The 25,790-nt window shown below is 41.7% G+C and overlaps 1 protein-coding gene across 4 annotated transcripts in view; it reads right to left on the reverse strand.

The window, feature by feature from the left end:
* The window catches only part of PLCH1 (phospholipase C eta 1), a 180,830-nt gene that overhangs the window by 148,204 nt on the left and 6,836 nt on the right, over window positions 1-25,790 (reverse strand). For all 4 annotated transcript variants that reach the window (XM_045851645.1, XM_045851642.1, XM_045851643.1 and 1 more), the window contains exon 2: window positions 6,487-6,605. In XM_045851645.1, coding sequence (XP_045707601.1) covers window positions 6,487-6,565 — 79 coding nt within the window. In that variant the 5' untranslated portion in view covers window positions 6,566-6,605. The remainder of the gene's footprint in view (window positions 1-6,486; window positions 6,606-25,790) is intronic.

Genomic DNA, 25,790 nt, shown 5'->3' on the forward strand with positions numbered 1-25,790 from the left:
TTCTAATTTATTAATTATAAAATTGGCATTTTCAAGCATAAAGGAATAAAATCATTAAGGGTTTTCTACCTAGCTGGACTCCCAGTGGCCACAAGTTTAAGAGAACAAATTCGAGAGCCGATGGCAAAGGCCAGCCAAGACTCTCCCTGAACACAATAGGTTTGTTTCAGACAACTAAAACCAAAGCCTCAAAGACTGAACATTGTTACTTCTCGTACACTGGGGCTGCCAGGTATCCAAATCTTCAATTTGCTATTTTCCTGTGCATCATGCAAAGTCTGAATAATCTCAACATAGAAATCATGACATACCCAGCAAAAATCTCCCAATCAAATTAGATTTCCAATGGGGAAAAGAGGCTGAGACACCTCCACATGGATTTTTATAAATCTGGCGTGTTGTTTGGTTCTGATCAAATTCAGCTACGCATCCTTGCAAGAAGCAAGCACCACAAAGAACACCAACACAAGCACCTCTGAGGAAATGAAGTCACCCTAGCCAAATGTTCATGGACGAGGACCAGCCTGCAGTGGCTCTATCAGGGTCAAGTTGAATGGTCAGGGGTAAGGGGAGGTGGGATTCCATCCATTCAAAATCCCATTACCTGAGCTCCTACTACCTGTTCAGAGAGGTGCCTGGATTGGCAGAGATGGCCTCACCCCGGAGACAAGCAGGGGGAAGAGCTACAAAAAAAAAGATTCAGAGGTTTCTTACGGCAGATGTTTATGGGAGCAGTCCCCATAACACTGTGAAGGGGACTGTAGTTAATAAATTCGGGAGGAGAAAGAGGACAATTTCATACTCCGTCCCAGCCTCCGTAGTCCATAGCAGTCTCCACTTCATGATGGGAAGAAATGTGGAGATGAAAGGGCAGGGCCCAGACAGTTGCTGAAGTATCCTCACGGCAAAGGAAGCCATGCCTCCATCAGCGGAAATTAGGAATGGACAATGCGTGGGGCTGCAGAGAGAGAGATGGGTCTGGCCTTAAGAGCCCTTCTGACAGAGGAGACCAAAGTTTCTCTCTCTCTCTCTCTCTCTCTCTCTCTCTCTCTCTCTCACACACACACACACACACACACACACACTTACTTGTCTGGAAATGTCAGTCCTAGCCATGGTGTCTCCATGGTGAGAAAGAACTCACAAGCATCCTACATTCCTACGCGCACACACACACACACACACACACCCATCCCTTCCTAAAGGAAAATGTCACTTTTTGCCAGTGCAGAGCTAACTACAAAATTTATCATTAAGAGGGAATCTTGCCTCCTCTTCCTCCCCACCTTCAGCCTTTCCTTCCCACACGCAGGCCTGCAGGACCCCGCCCCCCATTGACCACATACCCATCCATGTTGCTGTTAGAAGGGAAATTTTGAATCTGGCAAAACCCTCATTTTACAGAAAGGGAAACTAAGGGTCTCCTAGGTGACAAAGGCTACACGAGTTAGTAGCAAAACTGGAAACACGCTAGTCTCCAGGACCCCGCTCCACCCTCCTTTCCTTGGCAAACCGGCAGTCCAATTTCTGTCCTCGCTTCATCAGCTAGGCCTCTGGCCATAACGTGGAGGCTGAATGAAAAAGAAATTTATTTAATTAAATTAAATTACTTTTATCAGAAGGTTGTCATAAGGCAAAGTAAAAGCCCATATGAGGCACTTTTTGAAAAGAAATACTACATACATGTTTATTTAATAAGAGAACTATCTTTAATTTTAGCCCTAGATAGTAAAAGACATTCATAGTTCTTTTCTTTTTTACACTGTTATTAGTATTTATTTTATGCTGAATTTACTCCCGGGCCATAAGTTTTTGTTTTGTTTTGTTTTGTTTTGTTTTTTTCAGTTTATTCTGGGATAGCTTTTTCTTCTGTGCAACTTCCTCTTCTGGGTCAGGAACAATCTGCCCTTTTTCAGAAAGGGTCACCTCAGTGTGGCCGGGAGAGCTCACGTAGGGGTTAATCTGCCCATGAATTCTGTAAAGTCTACACCGCATCTTGGGAGCTTTGTTCACCGGAATGTGCTCAATGACCAGAGAACCTACATATAAAGTCTTAAGTTCAGCACTACTCTCTGCATTTTTAAGCTACCAACTCTGTGTCCAGCCCCGCCTACCAACTCCACCACTCTAACGACGGAATGGCACACAGTGCTTCTATAAAGTGACATCCTTCAGACACGGAGCAGCTTCTCAGATATGCACACCCCATGGCCTGGGAAGCTTCAGGAGTGTTCTTAAAGTGAACGTGAAGATCTGAACCTCTTGATTTGCATGACTTTGTGGGGTTTTCTGGGTCAAGTGAAGAGCCAACCCTTTTCAGAGGTCATCTCGGGCCACTTTCAGTAAGAGCGAGACACTCATGATTCAATTCAAAATATTTCTAGCCTAGATTTGTGACAGTCATTCAGAAACATTCGCATGTTAAGGAACAACACCACCAAAATGGTGTCACTTGTGCTAGGCCCATACTAGCAAACAAGATTTAATGCCTAACCTAACTGCAGTTACAACTTTCCTCAGGAAGGTAATCTTAAGCAATCAGCCTAGAATTTCCGGGTCAACACCAATCCTCTTAACAAAACTGCTTGTCCCAAAGATAGGTGACCCTACCCAAAAGAACCTTTTTTTATTTATAAAAAGAGGAGGTGTCCCAGCCTCTCTCTTCCTTTAAAAACTTTTCCCTTTCTACAGCCCTCTGGAGCTCCTTTCTACTTGCTAGATGGGATGCTGCACAATTCATGAATTGGTCAATGAGGCCAATAAACCCTGGCTGGTGTAGCTCAGTGGACTGAGCACAGGCTGGGAACCAAAGGGTCACCAGTTCGATTTTCAGTGAGAGCCCATGCCTAGGCTGTGGGCCAGGTCTTCAGTGGGGGCCACGCGAGAGGCAACCATACATTGATGTTTTTCTCTCTCTCTTTCTCCCTTCCTTCCCCTCTCTCTAAAAATAAATAAATAAAGTCTTTAAAAAAGCCAATTAGATCTTTGAAATTTACTCAACTGAATTTTTATGTAATGCCTATAACAACATGATGGCAACAGAAATAAATTTCAATACAATAAGTTGGGATAATACCAAAATAACTTATAGGAAAACAATCATTTCTTCCAATATCACAATTTTAACTAGCAATGCCTGAAATCAAAAATTAAGTCACCTCCAAGTATATTCTATTAAGGAACTCAAATGTTTAGAAAAGCTTATGTGCACAAGAAATTGCATATATTAATTTAAAAATAAACTGATTATTGGTTTGAAAACCTGTGTCCCAGGTCAAAAAATGCTGCAGTTCACAGCAACCATGAGAAACACCTGAGGGTATAGGTAATTTTTAAACAAAAATACTGTGATGAGTGTATAAACCATTAAAAGGTTCATACTGCAACAATCATTCTTTGCCCAAGTTTTTTTCTCTACTTCAAACATAACAAGAGAGTAAAAGCCAAGTAGAGGAAAACTCCAGTGACTGGCCTCTTTGGCAGGTACCTAATCCCTTTGGATTCAGTAGATCACCTAAAAATCTGGGCAAAGGGCAGACAAGTGGGAAATACAAAAACAATTTTCCATAATTTTTAGGAGGGTTCCTCTCATCACTGCACACAGAACTAAGTCAACCCATCCAGCTCATTTCTGGTGAGCAGCATCCACCATTTCCTGACTTCCCCAGATATCATCACATTTCCACATCAGGATTGCTGCACAGATGAAATTGATAAAAGACTGAACGGAAACTATAAAGTGTTTCTCTTCGGGCTGTGGGATTGTGGGTAAACTTCTAAATTGTTTCCAATGAAAACCACACTTCCTTTATAATCATAAAATAAGTCTATGAATATGCTTCCTGAACTGTGAACTGTATACATGAGTCACATTTTTATTGTTACTTTTATTGACCATTTTAGCCTACAGAGCCCTCATTTTAATGCAGTTCCCTTCTTCTGGGAGTCCCACTTAAGTGTACACGTGAAAGTCTGGCTGGCATGATTTGCACAGTCATGTCTGTATATTCTACAAGCTATTATCTCACAGAGGATATGGCTGTTTTCTGTTTATAATGGACAGTTTTGTTTCTTTTTGATTGATTTGGTAATGTAAGGACAATTATCAGCAGATGGAGAGGCCAAGCTAATCCGCAAAAAGCATCCAAATGCTCATCCTGTGTTCCAGAAGTCCCTCTAAAACAAAGCTGACATTTCTGACTCAACATATCCTGTCCCTGTCTTCTCCTGGAAATGTTCCAAAATCCTCTACAAAGATATTATCACTAGAGTTCCCTTGGCTTAAAATATACCAAGAACCCTTACAATGCTCCATTAAGTTAAATAACTTCCTGGCTTAACAATGTTAATTTTCTGCAGAGGTGAAGAGCAGAGGCATCATTTTTTTCCTGAATTACATACCCTTAGGTACAAAAATTCAAAATCATAATTTACACTGTCAGAAATACTTAAGGCTACTGCTTTATTTTAAATGAATAGAATTCTATTTCTAAGGGACTCTAATCACTTAAATATTGAGCAGTTATAAAATCTCTACATCCTTTCAAAAAAAAGTAATTCTTGCACCTAAGAAGTAATCCATTCATATTTTAAGCATTCTACTGCCCTCTTGTGTACCTCCTGTTTAGTGAAAAGGCAGCTCACAAAGTAACAGTAATTCTTATTCTCAGAACTATTTCAATGGGGTCTCGGAAATTAAAGCTCAAAAGAACCTCAAAATTCATTGACACCAGCACCCTCATTTCATAGAGGAGTGGACTGCTATCCTAGAGGATTATGTAAACTGCTTAAATCAAGCCCACACGCTGAAAGCGAGTAGCAGAGCAAGTCTGGTTGAAGAGAACTCAAACCTCCCAGAGAGCTAATTTCTCTACTGAAATGGAAGTGACAGCGTGGCAGACATGGTGGGGTTTGGGACTTATGCAGAGCACAGTTTGGATTCTGGATCTCCCACTTCACAACCCCTCCCACGCCTCCATTGTCCCCATCCATAAACTGGGAAGAATAACAACTATTGCAAGGTAGTGAGATAATGCAATATGACAATGATCATCAAGCCCTCAGCATAGATATCTGCAATATGGTAACACGCTAAGAAGTGGTTGTACAACTATGAAAACACATAGGAAATGGTTTCTAAATTCTTATAAACTTGAGACCTCTGGACAAAGGCATTCTAAAATAACATACGAAGGCATTTAAATGTTAACTTCTTCAAAACTGGCACAAAATAAAACTTGACACAGTAAAGCTACTTTTTCTAACGCTTGTGTTTCTTCGATGACCTGTTCATAATTTTTTTACTGCAGATAAAGTTCCGAGGGAAAATGCCACACAGCGAGCACTGCATGTGAGAGAATGGAGCAATGAACACGACCCTTAGGGGAGGGTCACAGAGAAACAAAGCCGAACTTGGTGCCCCGGTGTGAAGGCGCGGTTTCCGTGACGCCTTTGCTAAGGGCCCTTCCTTCACGGCTGCGAAGCCAAGAGCCAGCCTGGAAAGGTGGAGGCAGGACTTTCAGTTCTGGCCTTGCTAATAATAATTAGCTACATCAACGCGGACTGGTCATCTCATCTCTGCTTCCCTTGCCTGACCTGTAAAATAAAGTCCCCCTCCACCTAGTAAAATCCTATAGTATGGTGGTTATAAAGAATGTGGAAAAACAGTGGAAACTCGAAAGTGCTTTAATAAAGTAATGGTAAATTTGTCATCGTAAGCTTAATTTAAAGGAATAAAAACACTGTCATTACACTGGGGAAGAAAAACCCAGCTTAGAAAGCAGAAGGCAGCTCAGATTACAGGATTCTGCCAAAACAGCACCCCACTCCCTTTGAAATCTCCCCTTTCCTGCTACACCTCCATCCGCTTCTGATGGAGATTACTCAAAAACTTCTGGCAACACATGAATCTCTGACGCGTAAATAAACTCCACTCAAGGGTACGCTGATGGCAGTATTGACAGAGCTTATCCCTGACTGCATACCACAGAGTAAACACGCCAGAGCAGGAGAAAGGCCATCGGTCTCAGTGCGCCGTGAAAATGACAAACACTGGTCACTCTGTGCCTTACAGCTGCTGCGGTAATCCACCCCGATAGTGACAGTCAAGTGCTGTGAGCCTCGCTGTTCTGGTTCTATGTGTGGCCCGAGAAGAGACACACACTGTGCTGGTGATAAGCACTGATGGATGATCCATAGATTTCAAACATGGGGAAGGGGCATCACTAGAGCTGACAGTGTAGTAGATGAGATGAGGCACTGATATAAACTCACTCGTAAGGTAGAAAGTGATGGCACCATGTTGGTTGTTGGGCTGGGGTGCACTGCTTACAACTGTGGGTTCTTGGTAACTACCCATCAACAAGTTAACTCGAGCTCTGGGTTCCCCCCAACAGTGCACCACACTTGCACCCAGAGTGCTCGAATGAAAGTGCTGTCAGAAAGGAAATAAAAGCCCCATCTACATAAGTACAAAAGGCAGCTCACCGTGAAACACGCTGTTGTCCACCAGAAAATGCCTGCGGTACTGCACACAGTTCTTTTTCTCCAAGTTCCAGTAACTCATTGTCAGAAGATTTCTGGCACAGCATCAAAACCAAATTGCCCTGTCAAGGGAAACAGAGTGAGAGAACGATGAAGAAAATGACAGCCACATGCTCACACTGGTAACATAATGCCATTAGTCACCAGGCATTATGGGCAACACAGGCAGCGTACAACTTCTCCATGCACAGAGCTGGAATCCCCCAGGTCCTACAGATTTCTCACAAGTCTTCCCCAGGGGTGGAACGTCATTTAACATATAGCTGCTGTCTACGGAGAAAGTAAATCTAACAGGAAACAAATTTCAGGACCGGTTTATGTGCTCCAGGCCTCAGCCATATTCAGCCAGGACCCAAACTCATCAATGCTGGTATCTTCTTAGGATGCTGCAGTGGCGGGAAGGGAAGTGACTAATAGGAGAGCGACTGTCACTCCCAGTTGCTGAATTTTCTGTCTGTACCTACCCACCTCTGGTGGATTATGCAATCCATGGAGATTTTAGAGATTATAATAGTGTCCATGTAGCCCTGGAGAAGCCCAGCCCAGTAACAAAGCTCGCCTCCCAGCCCTGGCTCAGTGCACTGAGCGCTGGCCTGCGAACAGAAAGGTCGCTGGTTTGATTCCCCATCAGGGCACATGCCTGGGATGCGGGCCAGGTCACCCACTGGGCGGGGGGAGGCAACCAACTGATGTTTCTCTCACATATCAATGTTTTTCTCCCTCGTTTATTCCCTCCTTCCCCCTTCTCTAAAAATAAATAAAGATGCCCTGACTGGTGCAGCTCAGTGGATTGAGTGCCAGACTGAGAAGCAAAGGGTCGCCAGCCAGTTAGATTCACAGTCGGGGCACACGCCTGTGTTTCGGGGACAGGTCCCCAGGGCGGGTGTGCGAGAGGCAGCCACACATTGATGTTTCTCTCCTTTCTTTCTGCCTCCTTTCCCCTCTTTCTAAAAATAAATACATAAAATCTTTAAGAAATAAAAATAAAGAAATGAAATCTTCTCAAAAATAAAAGTAAATAAAAGAATTTTTAAAAAGATTGCCTCCCTCTTTGGGATTCTTTACAGGTGTCCATTTAGGACCACTAGGGGCTGGCTGTGCCCAGGCTGAACCTCCTGGGGTCACTGGAATCGGGCAGAGGCCTCGAGCAGGGTGACCGATTGCGCTGCCCGTTCCTCATCGGGCCTGCCCTCCACAGACAGAGAAACGTAAGGCTAACTAGAGCAAGAACTTGAAAAGCAGAGATCCGAACTGATGAATCAGACTCCTCCAAAAGCTGATGTGCATAACCCCAAACAAGGCCCTCTTTGTTCGTGGGATTTGGCTAAAGCAACTTTTCAGAATTCCAACTTCTCTTCTGGTCACAGAATAAAGCCAGGCAAACCCAAGCATGGCTGGCATGACGGAAAAACCGCAGGTGGAAAACAACTCGTCATCTGTCCCATTAAAACGGTCTAGAGTTTTATAAAGGTACTCCAGGATGGAGCCAGCCCCTTGGTGAAAAAAATAAATAAATAATCAGAGCTTTGTCTATTCATTTAGAGAACAATTGGGGAAGGCTCCCAGAGCTTGTGCCCGAGCTTCCCCTGGCTCCTTGGGCTCATTCTTAACCCTCCCCAACGGCAATCTAATCTCGCTAACTCCAGCCTCTCTTACCTTTCCTCTGGCTCCAGGTTCTTCCAGTCTCATCCCCTCCTGGCTAGGTCTGGCTGTCTCCTACTCCCTCAGGCTGCACAGGAGTCCCAGCACACTGAGATAAAATCTCCCAGGGACCCAATTGTAAACTGGGACAAAACACAGGAGATTATGGAAACAACCTCCCTCACCTGCCCTTTCCTCTCTCCGCCCAGCACTGCATACTACCAAGATCTCCTCTTTAAAAAAGTATGCAGGTATATAAATAGTGCAGCTACACATGCTCATTCTTCGTTTTTAAAAAACTAGTGCAATTTATCAAGTTGTTTTAAAAACTGAAAGCCCCTTCTCCCTCACCTAATGGCCTTTCCTGGAATGACCAATTTTGTTTGAGGTGTATCATTCCAATTCTTTTTCTATGCAGTTATATATGTACACACACACACATGTATATGTGTATGTATACATATATTTTATATATACACCTATGTATGTATACATACATTTTATGTGTACATGTGTGTGTGCATATTTTATATATACACATACATGTGCCATTTTGAAGACAAAATAGTCTATTTTTTAAGAATTTGTTCCAAGAATTGGAAATAATTTAATATCAGTAGTAACTATTTCCTATAAAGAGTACATTTATAATTTATATTAGAAATATTTTACGTTACATGGAATTAAAGAAGACCCTGTCCGTATTCATGATCAGTTTTCCTCACTAACTTGACCTCATGATTTCACATGTCATTCTTTATTTTGCATTATTTGTTCATTCTCAGTCCAAGGAAGGTTAGTGGAATCAGAAAAGGAAAGAACAGTCCTGGCTGTTGTGGCTCAGTGGATTGAGTGCCTACCTATGAACCAAAGGGTGGCAGGTTCAATTCCCAGTTGGAGCACATGCCCAGTTGGAGCACATCCCAGTTGGAGCACATGCCCGGCTGTGGGCCGGGCCCCAGTGGGGGGCACACCAGAGGCAACTACACATTGATGTTACTCTCCCTCTCTTTCCCTCTCTAAAATTTAGTAAATAAAACCTTAAAACAATTTTTTAAAGAAGAAAGAATACAATGCATTTGTATATAGTTAGCAAAACACATGCACATACATGTCATTGGTCTTCCTTTTAACTGGATGAAAAAAAGGAGAGGAAAGCGTGTTATGTTAGAGTAAGTGATTCACCCCCCTGCCAGGAGAAGGTAGCAATAGGACTTGAAATCTTATTTTCAGATTGCAAACCCCAGGTTCAAGCCATGACAGGCTAGAAAGAACTAAAGCATTTAAGTAATGCAATGGCTTTTAAATATGTCCTATAAAGCCTTGTACATCTCTCCCCTTCAAACCACAGAAGAATCTAATTTGCCTTCCCTTGACTATGGGCTGGACTCGGTGGTTAATTTCTAACAAAATCAACTGGATTGATGCTATGAGTCTCCCAAGACTAGGTAATAGAAAGAATACAGCTTCTGACTGCCTCCCCATCTCTCTCAGGATGCGGGCCCTAAGAGCCCAGCCACCAAGTAGCAAGAAAGCCCGGGTGCTCATGTTCCAGCTGACAGCCTCGGCTGGGCCCTCAGCCAACAACTGACATCAACCACAGACATGAGAGTGAATAAACCTGCACAGGATTCTAAACCCAGCTTCCAGGGTTTCCAGGCAAGGCCCTGGACAGAGGAACAGAGACTAGCCATGCTCTCTGCACCCCAACCTGTATTTCTGACCCACAGAAGCAGTGAGAGATAATAATTATGGTTGTTCTAAGACACTAAGAACAGGCTGGAAAGAAGATTCAAAGTCATGAAAGGGCAAGGACCTATATCCAGCAAAGCTATAATTTAGATTGGAAGGGCAGATAACGTGCTTCCCAGATAAGATCAAGTTAAAGGAGTTCATCATCACCAAGCCCTTATTATATGAAATGTTAAAGGGACTTATCTAAGAAAAAGAAGATCAAAACTATGAATGGTAAAATACAGCAACCTCACAACTATCAACAACTGAACCTAAAAAACAAAAACCAAGCAAATAGCTAGGACAAGAACAGGAATGGAGATCACATGGAGCGTTATCAGTGGGGAGGGGGAGTTTGGGGTAAAAGGTACAGGGAATAAGAAGCATACATTGTAGGTACAAAATACACAAGGGGAGATTAAGAATAGTGTAGGAAATGGAGAAGCCAAAGAACTTATATGTACAACCCACAGACATGAACTTAGGGTTGGGGGGGATGCTCAGGGAGGTGGGGTGCAGGACAGAGGGGGAGAAAGGGGAGAAAAAAATGGAACAACTTAATAGCATAATAATCAAAATATACTTTTGAAAAAGACTAAGATTTGGGGTAATCTGTTATGTAGCAATAGATAATGAATATAGGTAATGCCCTCAGATATACCCAATGAAGGTGGGACCTTCACCTGGTTGAGGACAGACACACAAACCCACAGAGATGTCTATAATATTGAGATAGTTGTACACTGGTTCACATCGATGGACCAGGTTTTCCAACTTCTAGATCTTGGTCACACTGCAATCACTGCCTTTTCTTCAAGGGCTGGGTAAAATGTCACTGCCTTCCTGAAATGCCCCCAGGAATCTCTCCCTCCAGTTTACCTAACCCTCCTTCATGCACTCAACTGTCATAATCCTGTCTACCAATTTGAGAACCTACTATGTGTCAGGAGCTGCGATAAGGCTTTACAGTCAGTGGGTCTCGACCTTGACTACACAGCAGAATCAATGACTCTGGGTAGCCTTCGAATCACCACTCTCAGGCCCATCCCTGACCAATTACATCAGAATTTCTGGAGGTGGGACATGGGCAGTGGTGGGTTTTAAAGATCCAAGGTGATTCCAAAGTGCAGCCAAAGCTGAAAAACATTTCACACACATTAGCTCTAGTGCTTAAAGAAACCCTTCTGGGTGGGAGTTTTTAGAAAGAGGAGGCTATGAGAATGTAAATGGTTGAGCAAAAGCACCAAGGTAAGCCCTGGCTGGCGTAGCTCAGTGGATTGAGCGCGGGTTGCGAACCAAAGTGTCCCAGGTTTGATTCCCAGTCAGGACACATACCTGGGCTGCAGGCCACGGCCCCCAGCAACCGCACATTGATGTTTCTCTCTTTCTTTCTTTCTCCCTCCCTTCCCTCTCTCAAAAATGGATAAATAAAATCTTTAAAAAAAAAAAGCACCAAGGTATGAGTCATTAAACCCTATGGCCTCCAGGCTGTACGCACCCTTATGTTCACTGATTACCTGCTTGTCTTACCTCCCCTGGCATCTGTGTGCTGCTAAAAGGTGAGATCAGGCAGTGAGCTGTCCTGAGGGACAGACCTGAGCCAAGCACACCAGACGCGCTGTCAGTAACATGAGTGAGGCCTCCACTACAAAGCCCCGTTTCCTGGATTCCTGCCTCTTGGAGACTGAAGAAGTAAGCACTCACTTTGGCCTCCAGAATCCAAGCCAATGATTTCAAAATTTAGAGATGATGGAGCTGGAGATGGTGAGTGGAGTTAGTATGACTGGGGCAGGGGAAGAGAAAGCTGTGTAAAACAACAACTTTGCGTTCCATCAGATTTAGATGAGCCAGGAACCCACTGCTCACTAAGGGGAAGGGACCTTAGAAACCAGTGAAGTCAAACCTCTCATGGTGTAGCCAGGAGGACAGGGAGGCCAGGAAGTATGGGTAACTTGTAAGATAGCACAGTTAGCTCCTGGATAAGGGTGGCAGGAAACCCACCTCAACAGCCTCAAAGCGGGGTTCTCACAAGTGTTTCATGGTCCCATTTGTGTGAACACAATGGGCAAGACATCCATCAAAATACACTTTCACTGATCGTTCAGAGAATGACAATTTAGATTACATTAAAAATGTACTTCCATTGCACCTTGTATCCAATATGAAATTATTTGGTCAATATTCAGGCAAAAGCAAAGATGTTTAAAACTGATTTTAACTTTCTTTGGCAGCTCACAAAATGCTTACTATGCCTCCTAAGAGATCTACGTAGCATCGGATTCCACTATTTTGTGGTTAACTTTCTTCGCTTAGAAGTTACTAATATGTTGACACCCTAGTCACATCAATAAATACACTTCCATAGAATAAATGCAATTTGAAAAAGAAATTGTAGCCAACTTTGCTCAAAGAATGCACACTCCAAAAACCCTAAGGCAGCAAGAAACAAAAGGAGCCATTTAAGTATGCAGAGATTCATGCATCGGATGAACTAAAAAAATGTTTAAGGTTTAAATGTACATAAGCTCATTTTATAATTGATTAGTAACTTCTATAATCATTCTACATCTCTAATTTTTGCCACATTTACCTGAAGGTGCATGATTAAAATTGCTAATGTCAAACTACATGACAGTCAGAAAACTGTAGCAGTAGACACCACTAATAAAAAAAATTAGAAATTCTAGGAAGATACTGTTAACTAAGAAAAGCAGGGCCCTGGATGGTGTGGCTCACTGGATTGAGTGCTGACCTGCAAACCAAGAGGTCTCTGATTTGATTCCCAGTCAGGGCACATGCCTGGGTTGCAGGCCAGGTCACCAGTTGGAGGATGTGTAAGAGATGATTTTTCTCTCCCTTTGTTTCTCCCTTCATTCCCCTAGCAAAAGGAAGGAAGAAAGGAGAGAAGGAAGGAAGGAAGGAAGGAAGGAAGGAGGGAAGGAAGAGGGGGAGGGAGGGAGGGAGGGAGGGAGGGAGGGAGAAAGAGAGAAAGGAAGGAAGGAAGGAAGGAAGGAAGGAAGGAAGGAAGGAAGGAAGGAAGGAAGGAAGGAAGGAAGGAAGGAAGGAAGGAAGGAATGCAAGAAGTATCTTGAGTACTAAACATTTGTCAACGCTTTTAAAACTCTACAAAGGAAAAACAAATCCTCCACACTAATACCCATTTGCTTTTAACTAGAGACCCCTAAGAGAAAGCTCACAGTGACAGGCATCGGCTGGTTGCCTTCTCCCACTTTTTGTCCAGGAGATCTAGGTGGTGTCAGCTTCAAACCAATTCAGGTGAGCGTGTGGCTTCGCCCTGACAAATCAGACAACTGCCTCATCCATTGCCTGGGAGGGGCACACGGCTCGTTCCTGACCACTGAGAGTCAGGCCTGAATTTCTGTTTGAACTGTTATAGAAACTTCCTTTTGTGTTGGACTTGAAGTTGTGAGGCTGTGTGTTTGTGAAGCCTCAAAATCTAGATTTCCTGGCAGCCAAGGGAAAATCTGTGTGAACTGAATCCAATCCAGAGGGAATGACTATCATTCTGGTGGCACCTGACACCTGATACTGCTGCACCCTGTAGTTAACAGCATCAATGCACTTCCCTGTTTAAATCTTGTTCGGTTTTGTTTAAGCAGCATTGCGTCGGGTTTTCTGTCACTTGCAACCGAAGAGTCCTCACTGATGAAATGCGTCAGCAGAGCCAAGTGTAAAGGAACCCATCTGGCAGTCAGTCTGAGCTCTCTATTCCGATTTCAATCTAACAACTGGGGGATCTTGGGCGAGTTTTTTTTAATTGGTCCTCTGAGAGTTTCAAAACATGCCTGTGTAGTTGCTTGGGCTTTTGTTGTGGTAGCAAAGGATTCCCTCACACCCTCTGAAGGCACTTAAGCAGAATAAACCCTGAAATCTTATCTTCATCTTCACTGTCTTTACACCGGAGACAAGTGTACATCACTGCTTTAACAGGAGTTTCATGAAAGACTACAGATCTGTTCAAGTCACTTAAATGACTGAATAAAAGACAAACTACGTGGAAATGAGAATTCTAACTCTAAAGGAAAACAGAAATATGGAAATATATATTAAAGTAGAGGAATTCATACTGTTCAATACACGCTGACTGCTGTCTCCACCTCTTTACCTAGCGCCAGAAGCGCCACAACCGAGCACTCTCCTCTGGCACACCCCTTCCGAAAAATCATCACTCCCACCCCCTCACCTTCTTTCTTAATAATAATACATTATTTGCAAGTCACTTTATGGTTTATACATATCTCCATTTGTATCTTGTGGGGTTTTTTTTTTACATAACCCTTACAATGACTCTAAGAGTAACACATTATTAAATGTGAGTTCAAAGAGGCTAACAGGAAACAGCAGGTTGCAAACCCAAGTCTTCCTTCTGACTGCAAATCCACTGTCCCCAGTCCAGGGCCACACTGTCCAGTCGTGTTTCCTCCCAACACTCTGCTTCCCTGTGAAAAGAGCCCAGCATTGTTACTCACGCTAGATAAGACTAATTCTTTCCCACCTCCACCACTCGATCCCACTCCACCACAGGCCCACGAAGAACAGACGGGAGGATCTGACTACATGAAATGTTCCATATTTAGAAATGCATCACTTATTCCTCCAGCCAGGAGCTGTTGGAGTATACAGATTGGAGGGGATCAGAGCAAAGCGTTGGTCCTTGGACTATCAAACAGTGGAGGCCTTCTTTGCAATGTAGTTTGAGTGAGCCACTTGGATCAAGTTCAGAAACAGCAAGGCCAAGTTTTCTAGCCCCACGTCATCTCAGGAGCTCATGTGTTCTCCAGACTGCTAACAATGGGAAAGAAGGCTATAGCCATAAATTAAAACATAATGTATAAACTCACCCTCTTTTTGGAAAAAGAATAACTAGTTCATGGGCTGTAGTAAGGCATCGGGGACAATGGGAGTCAAGAGGCCAGAGTGGCAGCCCAGTTCTCCTTCTAGCTAAACTGTGTCAGGTGAATCTCATCACTCCCCTGTGCCTTAGCTGCCTCATCTGTGTAACTGAAAAAGGTGGTGGTGAAGGAAATGGTGTCTCAGAACTTCCAACCTTAGTATTCCACATTGCATGAATAGGTACTATGGAAAAACCCTTCCTAATATGCCAACCCATTCACCTTAACAGTTAACTAATGTGGACCTGACAAACCACAGTTATGAGTAGTATAACATTTAACTTAAATGATTCTCTTCTCATTAAGCCTTGCTGAGACCAAAGACATAATTAATAGGCTCTGACAGCAATATATATAAAACATTAAGTGCTTAGAAATTTTAAAAAGGTCCCAAAATTATGTCCTGTACCTCGTAGCCTCTGTATCCAGGTAACCTTTAACACTGAGATTAAACTATAGACAGTTCCCAACTTAAGATGATTTGACTTATGATTTTCCGATTTCACATGGTTTGAATATGATATGCATGCAACTGTTCTGTTTTTTAACTTCAGTACAATATTTAATTTATTCAGCACTTTATTAGAAAAATTGGTTTGTGTTAGCTGACTTTCCCCAACTGTTAGTGTTCTGAGCATGTTTAAGGTAGGCTAGGCTAAGATGTGATGTTTGGTAGGTTAGTATGTATTAAATGCATTTTTGACTTAAAATATTTCCAACTTACAATGCGTATGTTCGGACAGAGCACTGTGGTAAATCAGGAAGCATCTGTAAATCCAGTTAAAAGGTAAGATTTCAAAGAAAGCTGCTCTTATTTCTTCACTGATTTTAAGACAAATTAAGAGAATTACACAGTGCAAGAATGGGGTGGGCGGGGTCAAGACGCCTCTTCCTCTAGCCCAGGTCCAGGCAGAACAGCTTCTAAAGCAGTTTAGAAGCCTGGGTTAGGCACAGAAGGACCTGGTCAGAGGGGCCCCACTCCCCTCCCCAGCTGGCAGGTCGCTCTCCTGCTCTTCCCACCATCACCAGTCCCCTCCCCCAGCGAGTCCCCTCCCCCAGCATCCCCTCCCCGCTTCCCCCAGGTTTCTAAGCATTGCTCAACTGGTTGTTAAAAGGCTCAGCAAACAGCCTGATTCCATAGCTACCCCCCTCCCAGCTATGCACACAAAGGGACAGACATAAAAGAGCACTGTGTTCATTTTTCAAAGTTCACAGGAGACACCACCAAACCCCAGGTCCTAGTGTGTGCTTTCTTCAGTCATCGGTGACTAGCTTTGTGCGTGGTGGTCACAGATCTAGTCTGTGTGTTGCCAATCGTCTGGTAATTGTTCAGATTTCCTTGATGGCATAGTTTGAGATCACTTTTTATAAATTTCTATGTATGTTTGAAAATAATGTGTATGCAGTTCTGAGATGTGGTGGTCTTTACGTGTCTATCAGCTCCAACTTATCAATGGTATCATTCAACTCCTGTGTGTGGTAATTAATCTCTTTCCCACTTTGTCAAGAACTGAGAAGTATATTACAATCTCACCGGGAATATACACCGTTATGTTTCTCGTTGTCGTGCTGTCAGTTTTTGTTCACTGTGCAAAGAGGCCATGTTATTGTATACATACAAGTTTTTTATATTTCTGAATTGCAACTCTTTAACCAATATGACCCTCGTTGTCTCTAGAAAAATTTGGGAGGGCATTTACAGCCCATTTTGTCTCGTGTCAATGTTGCCAGTTTCCTTTTGTTTTTTCACCACCTATTTCTGTCTATTATTTCACTTTTAAAAAGATTTTATTTATTTTTAGAGAGGGAAGGGAGGGAGAAAGAGAGAGAGAGAAAAACATCAATGTGTACTTGCTGGGGGTCATGGCCTGCAACCCAGGCATGTACCCTGACTGGGAATCGAACCTGCGACACTTTGATTCACAGCCCGAGCTCAATCCACTGAGCTATGCCAGCCAGGGCCTATTATTTCACTTTTAACCTTTCTGTAGCCTTATAGTTTAATGTGTCTTATAAATAGCATATGTCTGAATTTTCATTTTTCATCCACTCTCACAAACTTTGGTACCTTTGGATGTATTATAATTACTGATACATATGGATTTGTTTCTACATCTTATTTTGTGCTTGTTATCTGTCTTGCCTACTTTATACTTCTTTCCTCAGCTTCCTTTACTTCAAGATTTATTACTTTTCTCACTTCAATTTTCCCCATTAGCTAGGAAAGTATTCATTTTTTTAATCTTTGTTCAAATAGTTTTCTCCCTTTTACTCCCATTCCAGCCCACCCACCCAACCCTCCCCCTAGTTTTTGTCCATGTGTCCTTTAAATTTTTCCTGTAAACCCTTCCCATTCTCCCCTGAAATTCCCTCTTCTCTCCCCTCTGGTCACTGTCAGCCTGTCCTCTATTTCAGTGTCTTTGGATATATTTTGTTTGTTTGTTTTGTTGATTAGGTTCCTGTTGAAGGTGAGATCACATGGTATTTGTCTTTCACTGCCTGGCTTATTTCACTTACCATAATGCTTTCTAGTTCCATCCAAGCTGTTGCAAAGGGTAGGAGCTCCTTCTTTCTTTCTGCTGCATAGAATTCCATTGTGTAATTGTACCATGGTTTTTGATCCATTCATTTACTGATGGGCATCTAGGTTGCTTCCAGCACGTAGCTATTGTAAATTGTGCTGCTGTGAACATCACGGTGCAAAGGTTCTTCTGTATTGGTGTTTTAGTGTTCTTAGGATCTAGTCCCAGCAGTGGAATTGCTGGGTGTATTCATTCTTTTAATAAATTTTTGTGACTACCTTAGAAATTTTAACATACACGTTTCACTTATGAAAGTCTAAATTTAATCAATACCTTTAACTTCCTCCTGAACTATGCAAAAACTTTAGAAGGTATTAACTAACTCCTTTTGCTTCTCCAGCTATGTCACTTATTTCATCTAGCTCTCACTGAAAACATCATTATCATTATTTTATACAGTCAATATGTGCTTTAACTTACACATTTTCCCTTTCTTTGCTCTTCGTGACTTCCTGTTTCTGAGACCTCTGCCTGGGAATAATTTTCTTCCTCCTGAAGTACAATTGCCTCTTGAGCAAGGGAGGAATTAGGGATGCTGACTCCCATGCAGTCGAAAATCCACTTATAACTTCGCACCCACGGATTCAACAAACTGCAAATTGAAACTGCAATTGGGAATGCAAAATTACTATTTTCCACCCAGGGTTGGTTGACTCCTCAGAGGCAAAATCCATGGTTAGGATGGCTGACTGCATTTATTGAAAAAAAAAAAATCCACGTGTAGGTGGACCTGCACAGTTCACACCGATTTTATTCAAGAGTCGGCTAGATATCTCATTAGAGAGGATCTGCTAGAACCAACTATCTAGGTTTTTGTAAGTCTGAAAAAGTCTTTATGTTGTCCTTGCTTTTTAAAGATTTTTTAAATGACTCTGGCTGGTAGGGCTTAATGGATTGAGTGCTGGCCTGCAAACTGAAAGGTCACTGGTTCGATTCCCGCTCAGGGTACGTGCATGGATTGCAGGCCAAGCTCCAAGTTGGGGGTGTGTAAGAGGCAACTGATTGATGTTTCTCTCCCTCTCTTTCTCCCTCCCTCCCCCTCTCTCTAAAAAGTAAATAAATAAAATCTTTACAAAAAAAGATTTTTAAAATGAAAATAGAATACTGAACTAACAGTTAATTTCTGACAGTGCATGAAAGATAATATTCTACTGTCTTCTGGTTTCTACTGTCACACTGTCAGGCTAATTTGTCATGTCCTTGAGGATGAGCTGCCTCTTTTCTCTGGCCTCACTGAAGATCTTCTCTTTATCTTTTGTGTTCCAAAATTTAATTATAGTATGTCTATGTGCAGATTCCTTTTCACTGATCCTGATTGGGATTCATATGATTTCATGAATATGTAAAGTAGTGCTTTTTATTATTGATCCTTGAAAATTCTCTGATATTCTTTCTCTAATTGTTGCCTCTTCCCATTTTCTCTCTTCTTATTCTGAAACTATAATTAAACGTATGCTGAATCCGAATTCTGTCTTCCACGTATATTGACCTTTCCTTTTTTTAAGGTTTATTTTATTCTCATTTGAGAGAGAGAGAGAAAGGGAGAGAGAGAAGCATCGTTGTGAAAGAGAAACACCAGTGGGCCACATCCCACATGAGCCCCCACCAGGGACCAAGCCCACAACCCAGGCTCTTGTCCTGGCCGGGAATCAACTGGTGACCTACTGGTTACAGGACTATGGTCCAATCCACTGAGCCACAGCTGCCAGAGCTGACTAACCTTTCTTTTGAATTTCTCACTGTTTTGCCCCTTTGCATTGCCATCTGAAAATTTTCTTCAGTGCTACCATTCAGTTGACTATTTCCTGTTCTACTTTGACAAATCTATTAAATCCATTCATTGAGTCATTGTTTTCAATTATTATATTTTTAGTGTCAAGTTCTAGTTAGTTCTTTTTCACATCAGCTTAATTAGTCATTATAGTTTCTTGTTCTCAGCTCATATCTTGTTTAGTGATTTTTTTTTTCCTACGAGATGCTCGCTTTCCTTCTAATTTTATTGGTGGGGATTTTTCAAAGTCAGGCATAAAAAGAGACTTCTCCAAAAGAGAGAAAAAAATTTGTTTCTGCTCTGTACCAGGAACATTTCCAATGTAGAAATTCTTTAAGTCAATTTTTCACCTTGAGGTTTTCTGTCCACCTAGTTACCATGATTCCAGACCAGCATTAAAGTGGGTTTAAGATCAGAGATTCTTGCCCTGGCTGGCATAGCTCAGTGGATGGAGTGCGGGCTGCAAACCAAAGTGTCGCAGGTTCAATTCCCAGCCAGGGCACATGCCTGGGTTGCAAGCCATGGCCCCCAGCAACCGCACATTGATGTTTCTCTCTCTCTCTCTCTTTCTACCTCCCTTCCCTCTCTAAAAATAAAAAATAAATAAAAATTAAAAAAAAAGATCAGAGATTCTCAGGACTAAATATTAGGCATCTGCTCAGTAGCTAGGTTTTTTTTATTTGATTGTTTTTAAGATTTATTTATTTATTTTTAGAAAGAGAAGAAGGGGGAGAGAGAGGGAGAGAAACATCAATTCATTGCCTCTCACACGCCCCCAGCTGGGTACCTGGCCCACAGCCCAGGCATATTCTCTCACTGGGAATCAAACCAGTGGCCTTCCCGTTCTCAGGCTGGCACTCGGTTCACTGAGCCACACCAAACAGGGCAGTAGCTAGGTTTTTGATAGGTGATTTTCCTGTAGCCTTCTAGGATTGGGAAGAGTAAATTACATTTTTGGTTTTGTTTTTATTCTAATTCACCTTTACACTGAGGAAAAAGCCTTTTGCAGTCCCAGCTTTATGACTGAAGGATATACACCCTCTCAGCTGTCTTACCTTGTCTCTCCTGTACCCGTAGGCCATAAAAAACAGTTCAAGTTAAACTGGTTTGGCAAATGTCATCAAGGCAAAAGCCAGCTTCATTGCTCAGTAGACCTCTCTTTGCTTAGCTTTTAGCTTAAATATTCATTGCGTTCTTACTGGTTCATTACATTTAAGAAAATGCTCTTTCTATTACATTCAGCATTTTTAAGTTATTTCAGCAGGAGTGTTGGTAAACTACATTGCTGCACACAGAATTCAACCCTGTGGCTTCACATTCAAAGCCACAGAGCCCGTGCAGTTTGAGCCCAAGACGCATTAGTTCAGTGCCTGCTGCTTTGAAATAACTGCTGATATGTTCTAGCACATCTTACATGCCAGGTTTTGTGGTAAACATTTTACATGTTTTATTGTACTTAATCCTTACAACAGTCCCAAGGGCAAGGTCTAATTATTATCCACATTTTACAAACAGGGAAACTGAAACACAGAGAGGTTAAATAATTACCTAAGATCCACAGATATCACATAACAATAATGGTATCTGAACTAAAAAAAAAAAAATGTAACTCCAAAGGTGGCACTCAAGATCTATGTAATTTTGCTTCCTAATAAATAATGAACATGAGAGGGAAAGAGAGGGTGTGAAAGAGAGCAAGTGGGAGCAAGGACGCTGCCAAGGTATCGCCATCAGTAATAGGATCCAGACTTCCCCACCTACAGCCCACTGCACTTTCCTGTACTCATGGCAAGATTAGCATATTTCCATCACTTTCTATTTATTCCTTCTTTTTAAAAGTGGGTACACAGTGCAGACTGGATTGAAAAAAAACAACACCCAAAGGAATGACTGGTAATTAGGTTTCAACTCTCAGCCGCCATCAATCTTTAAATCTAGCCTTTGATTACATTTGAAGATTCTTTCTCCTGATGACACACTAACAGCAGATTTTTTTAAATAATTCTAATTTCATCTACATATGTGTAGTTCGAAACAAAAGTCCTTAATTGTCTCTAAAGTGAGTGATTTCTAAGTTTTTTACACTTGACCTTAGCCAAAAGGCCCAGACGTGATTTCTAAGCATTTTAAATATTGGAATATTACCATTTTAAAAATGGAACTTAGAATAGCTCTGTACCCAATCCCTTCATGAATAAGAAAATTCAGTCTCAGAAAGAGCACTCACTTCCCAGAGAAGGGTACATTTCCACAATTAAACCTCTAGTCGACACCTTCTCTCCTTCCCCACTTTACAGCAGGGTAAGTAGGGAAAGTGAAATGTTGAAATTTGATAGGAAGTGTGAAAGGTGGCTAAATGCATAGCTTTTAAGGAAAGTGAGTGTGCTGACTCTGCTCCTCTACCAGGCAGTGGCCAAAAACCTATTCATTTGCTTCTTCAAACTAAATATTTTTATTTATTTTTTATTAAGTGATTTTAGAGAGAAAGAAGGGGAGAGAGAGAAACATGGATTTGTTGCTCCACTTATTTCTGCATTCGTTGGTTGCTTCTTGTATGTGCCCTGACCTGAGGTCAAGCCCACAACCTTGGTGCATCAGGACTATGCTCCAACCAACTGAGCTACCCGGCCAGGTCCAAAACTGATTTTTTTTCATCTATACTGAAAAGAAAGGATTCTACTCTGAGGCTCTGCTCAAAGTAGAAATTTGTGAAGTCACCATTAGTGAATAAGAGAAAATCAAATTTCATCTACGCCAAGGTGCTAATGTTTTACCTACCAAATTAGCAAAAAACAAAAAGTTTGTTGACAAATGGTAGGGAAAAATTGTCAGTATAATATACTTCTGATTAGGAGTATAATTTCTACGACGTCTACATAGACCAGTGTGGCACTCATTATCAAAGTAACAAGCGCAAATACCTTTAACTTAGCATTCCCACTTCCAAAAACACATCCTTTACTGTCCTTGAACATGTGCAAAGTGGTGTGTGTTCTTGTAGGGTCGTTCACTATACTGTCGTTTTCAGAAGAGCAGGAGCAATCTAATTATCTGTTACTCTGGTTAAACTTCAGTGTATCTGTAGAGTGGAAAATATGTAGCCATTAAAAAAATAAAAGAACCCAAAAGAGACAACACAATATTTAAGGAGAAAAACAAACCTGAAAGACTGATTCTATTCAACTTTAAGACTTACTCTAAAGCTATGGTAATCAACAGAATGTGCTACTGGAGGAAGAACAAACAAATAGATCATTGCAACAGAATAGAGAACCCAGAAATGGACCCACATAATGGTCCACATTATGATGCCACATAAATGGCATCAGCTGATCTCGGACAAAGGAGCAAAGGCAATACCATGGAGCAAAAACAGTCTTTTTGACACATGATGCTGGGACAACTGGACACCCACATGCAAAAAGATGAATCTAGACACAGACCTTATACCCTTCACAAAAATTTCATTTAAAATGATTCACAGATCCTGATGCATAATGTGAAACTATAAAACTCCTAGAAATTAACATAGAAGTTCACCTAGATGACCTTGAGGGTGGCAGTGACTTTGCAGATACAACATCAAGGGCACTATCTATGAAAGGAAGGCTCGATAAACTGGACTTCATTAAAATTTAAACCTTGTCATGGCCTGCATCACTTTGCTGAGATGGTCAACAGATACAAGCAGTCCTGGGATGTGTCTGCTCTCAACAGTGGCAAGAAGAACCTAGAGATAAACATGAGGCCTTGACCAGAAAGAGTACACTGCCGCAGTCCAGGCTGAAGACAGAGACCTCAGACCTGTGAGACAAAGCGAGCAAAATGAGGATGCTGGGTGCCCAGGCCCAGGGGCTGGTGCTGTAGTCGGTGATGGAAGCTCAGCAGCTGGTGGTTGGCAAGCTCAAGAAAGACACCTACATCGGGAACCAAAAGGTCATCTTAGGAAAGTGACGGAGCCGGTCACGAAGACTGAGCACATCCTAGGTGCTCTGTAGTCCCTGCCAGTTGTCCTCAGGATGGCCCCACAGTGGTGTATTTCCAGAAGGCAGAATGGAGGGGTCAGGGGCCGAGGGGCTGGGGGGAGTGAACATCAAGGGTGGTGAACGCTGCCATCTGTATTTTTACAAAAGGCCTTCAAGAAACAGAAGCCAGGCCTGTCTCAGGCAACAGAAGAAGCTTGTTTTTGTCTGTAAAATGTTCCTTAAAAAAACAAAACTTAAATTCTATTAAAAACAAAATATCTTTGTGTTTTGAACGAAGAAATTTTCAATATTTGGTTGCATTTGTTTTGTTCCGAAGCCTAGGATATTCTTTCAAGCCTGTAAGCCCCTTGTTTTCTTCCCTCTAATTATTGGTGTTTGGGTATTTTGCAAGTATGTGCATTGTGTGTGTTTTTCATTATTTTTCAATATTTTATTGAATTACTTTTAGAGCTGGGGGAGGGGGAGAGAAAGAGAGGGAGAGGAACATCACTTTGTTGCCTCCTGCACACCCCCAGCGGGGGACCTGGCCCACAACCCAGGCATGTGCCCTGACTGGGAACTGATCAGCAACCTTTTGGTTCACAGGCCAGTGCTCAATCCACTGGGCCACACCAGCCAGGGCTAAAAATAAATAAATATTTTTTAAACATATATGATAAAGGACTGCTGCTCAAAAATATACACAGAACTAAGATGTTTCACATCACATGTCATCAGGAAATGGAAATAAAATGAGATACCACTACACACCTATTGGAATGGCCGAAATTCAGAACACTGACAACACGAGATGGGAAGAAACAGGAACTCTCATCCAGTCCTGGTGGGAATGTAAAATGGCAAACGCTTCGGAAGACAACTTGGCAGTTTCTTTCAAAACTAAACATACTCTTACCATACAGCCCAGCTATTGTGCTACTTAATATTTACCACATGAGTTGAAAACTCAAGTTCACCCAGAAACCCTCACATGAATGTGTACAGCAGCTGTATTCATAATCGTCAAAACCTGGAAGTAAACACGATGTCCTGCAGTAGGTGAATGGATAAATGAACTGTGGTCTGTCCCTACATTAAAATATCATTAAATGTTAAAAAAGAAATGAGCTATCAAGCCGTGAAAAGACATAGCGGAGTCTTAAATGCATATTACTAAATGAAAAAGTCAATGTGAAAAAGCTACATACTATGTGATCCCAACCATATGACATTCTGGAAAAGGCAAAACTATGGAGACACAGAAGAGATCAGTAGTTGCCAGGAGTTAAAGGGTGGGGAGGGGTGAATGGGCGGAGCACAGGACTTTTAGGGCAGTGAAAAGTACCCTGTATTGTACAGGGTACATAATGATGGGTACACTTCATTATATGTTTGTCCAATCCCATTAGATGTACAAAACCAAACTGAAACCTACTAGAAACTATGGATTTTGGGTGATTAGGTGTCAGTATAGGCCCATCAATTGTAACAAATGGTAACTATCTAACCATTTGTAACAAATCGTAACTCTGGTGGGGGATATAGATAACCCGGAGGCAATGCGTGTGTGGGGGCAGGGAATAGACGTGACATCTCTGTATCTCTGTGCTCTCCCCTCAATTTTGCTGTGAACCTAAAACTGCTTTCTTTAAAAAGTTTTTTTTAATTAATAAGTTCTATATGCTGATATGAAATCATATGCAAGATAAATTGTTACAAGAAAAAATACAGAATCATGTGAATGATGTGCTAGCATTTGTTTTTTAGAAGGAGGAAAAAACCATCTATACGTACTTCCTGATATACAGTAACTTTTCAAAAAATACATAAGGAGTGAATGCCACTGCTGGGCTCTAGAGAAAGAACTGGATGGCTGAGGACAGAGGTGTAAGTGAGAATACCCATTAATGCCCTTTTGAGCATGAGACTATATGATCTATTCAGCTGTTTTTTCTAACAAAAAAATAACAGCAATAAGGACAATTCTGGGAGGAAAATAGATGTTTTTCTATGTACTGCACCTAATTTGAGATGAGAAATTTTCAAGGATGTACTGAGAGCTGTTCCCGCCTTGAGTTTTTGCTTTTGACTGAAACTTGGACATTAAATAATGGATTTCACTCTTCTCTTTTGACAAGTGAAAAAGAAATTGGTACACAATTTGTATTTACTCTCTTCTGAGACTGTATTTTAATGACTTACCCAGTAAACAGAAAAAGACTTTCAATTCAAAACCTATTTAAAACAAGAAAAGCTGTGTTTAAGAATAAAAACATTTGTGTAGAAGTTTTGAGTTTTCTTTTTTTTTTTTTTCAATTTGAGGAGAAAAAATTCCTCTGACATTCCCATTTAGACACTGCCCAGGAAAATAAAAGCATAACCCCATTACAGGGATTTCTCTCCAAGGGGGGAAGGAGAGTATGGAGGGTGGGGGTGGGGTACTTTCTAGCCTCACTTTTATAAACAAACCCATCACATAGGTTTAGTAACTCAGGAGAGGACCTGATTCCTATTGGCCCACTGAGTCTGGCTGCAGCCAATAACTGATGCTTTATGAGAAGGAAAAAAAAACTATGGAAAAAAAAGTTTTCACAGCCCTAGTATCAAAATCCAGAATAGCTTAAAGAGCACTACTTTTAAA

The sequence above is a fragment of the Phyllostomus hastatus genome, unplaced genomic scaffold, assembly GCF_019186645.2.
Source record: "Phyllostomus hastatus isolate PE091 unplaced genomic scaffold, TTU_PhHast_1.1 phas_contig_86, whole genome shotgun sequence".
NCBI classification, from domain to species: domain Eukaryota; kingdom Metazoa; phylum Chordata; class Mammalia; order Chiroptera; family Phyllostomidae; genus Phyllostomus; species Phyllostomus hastatus.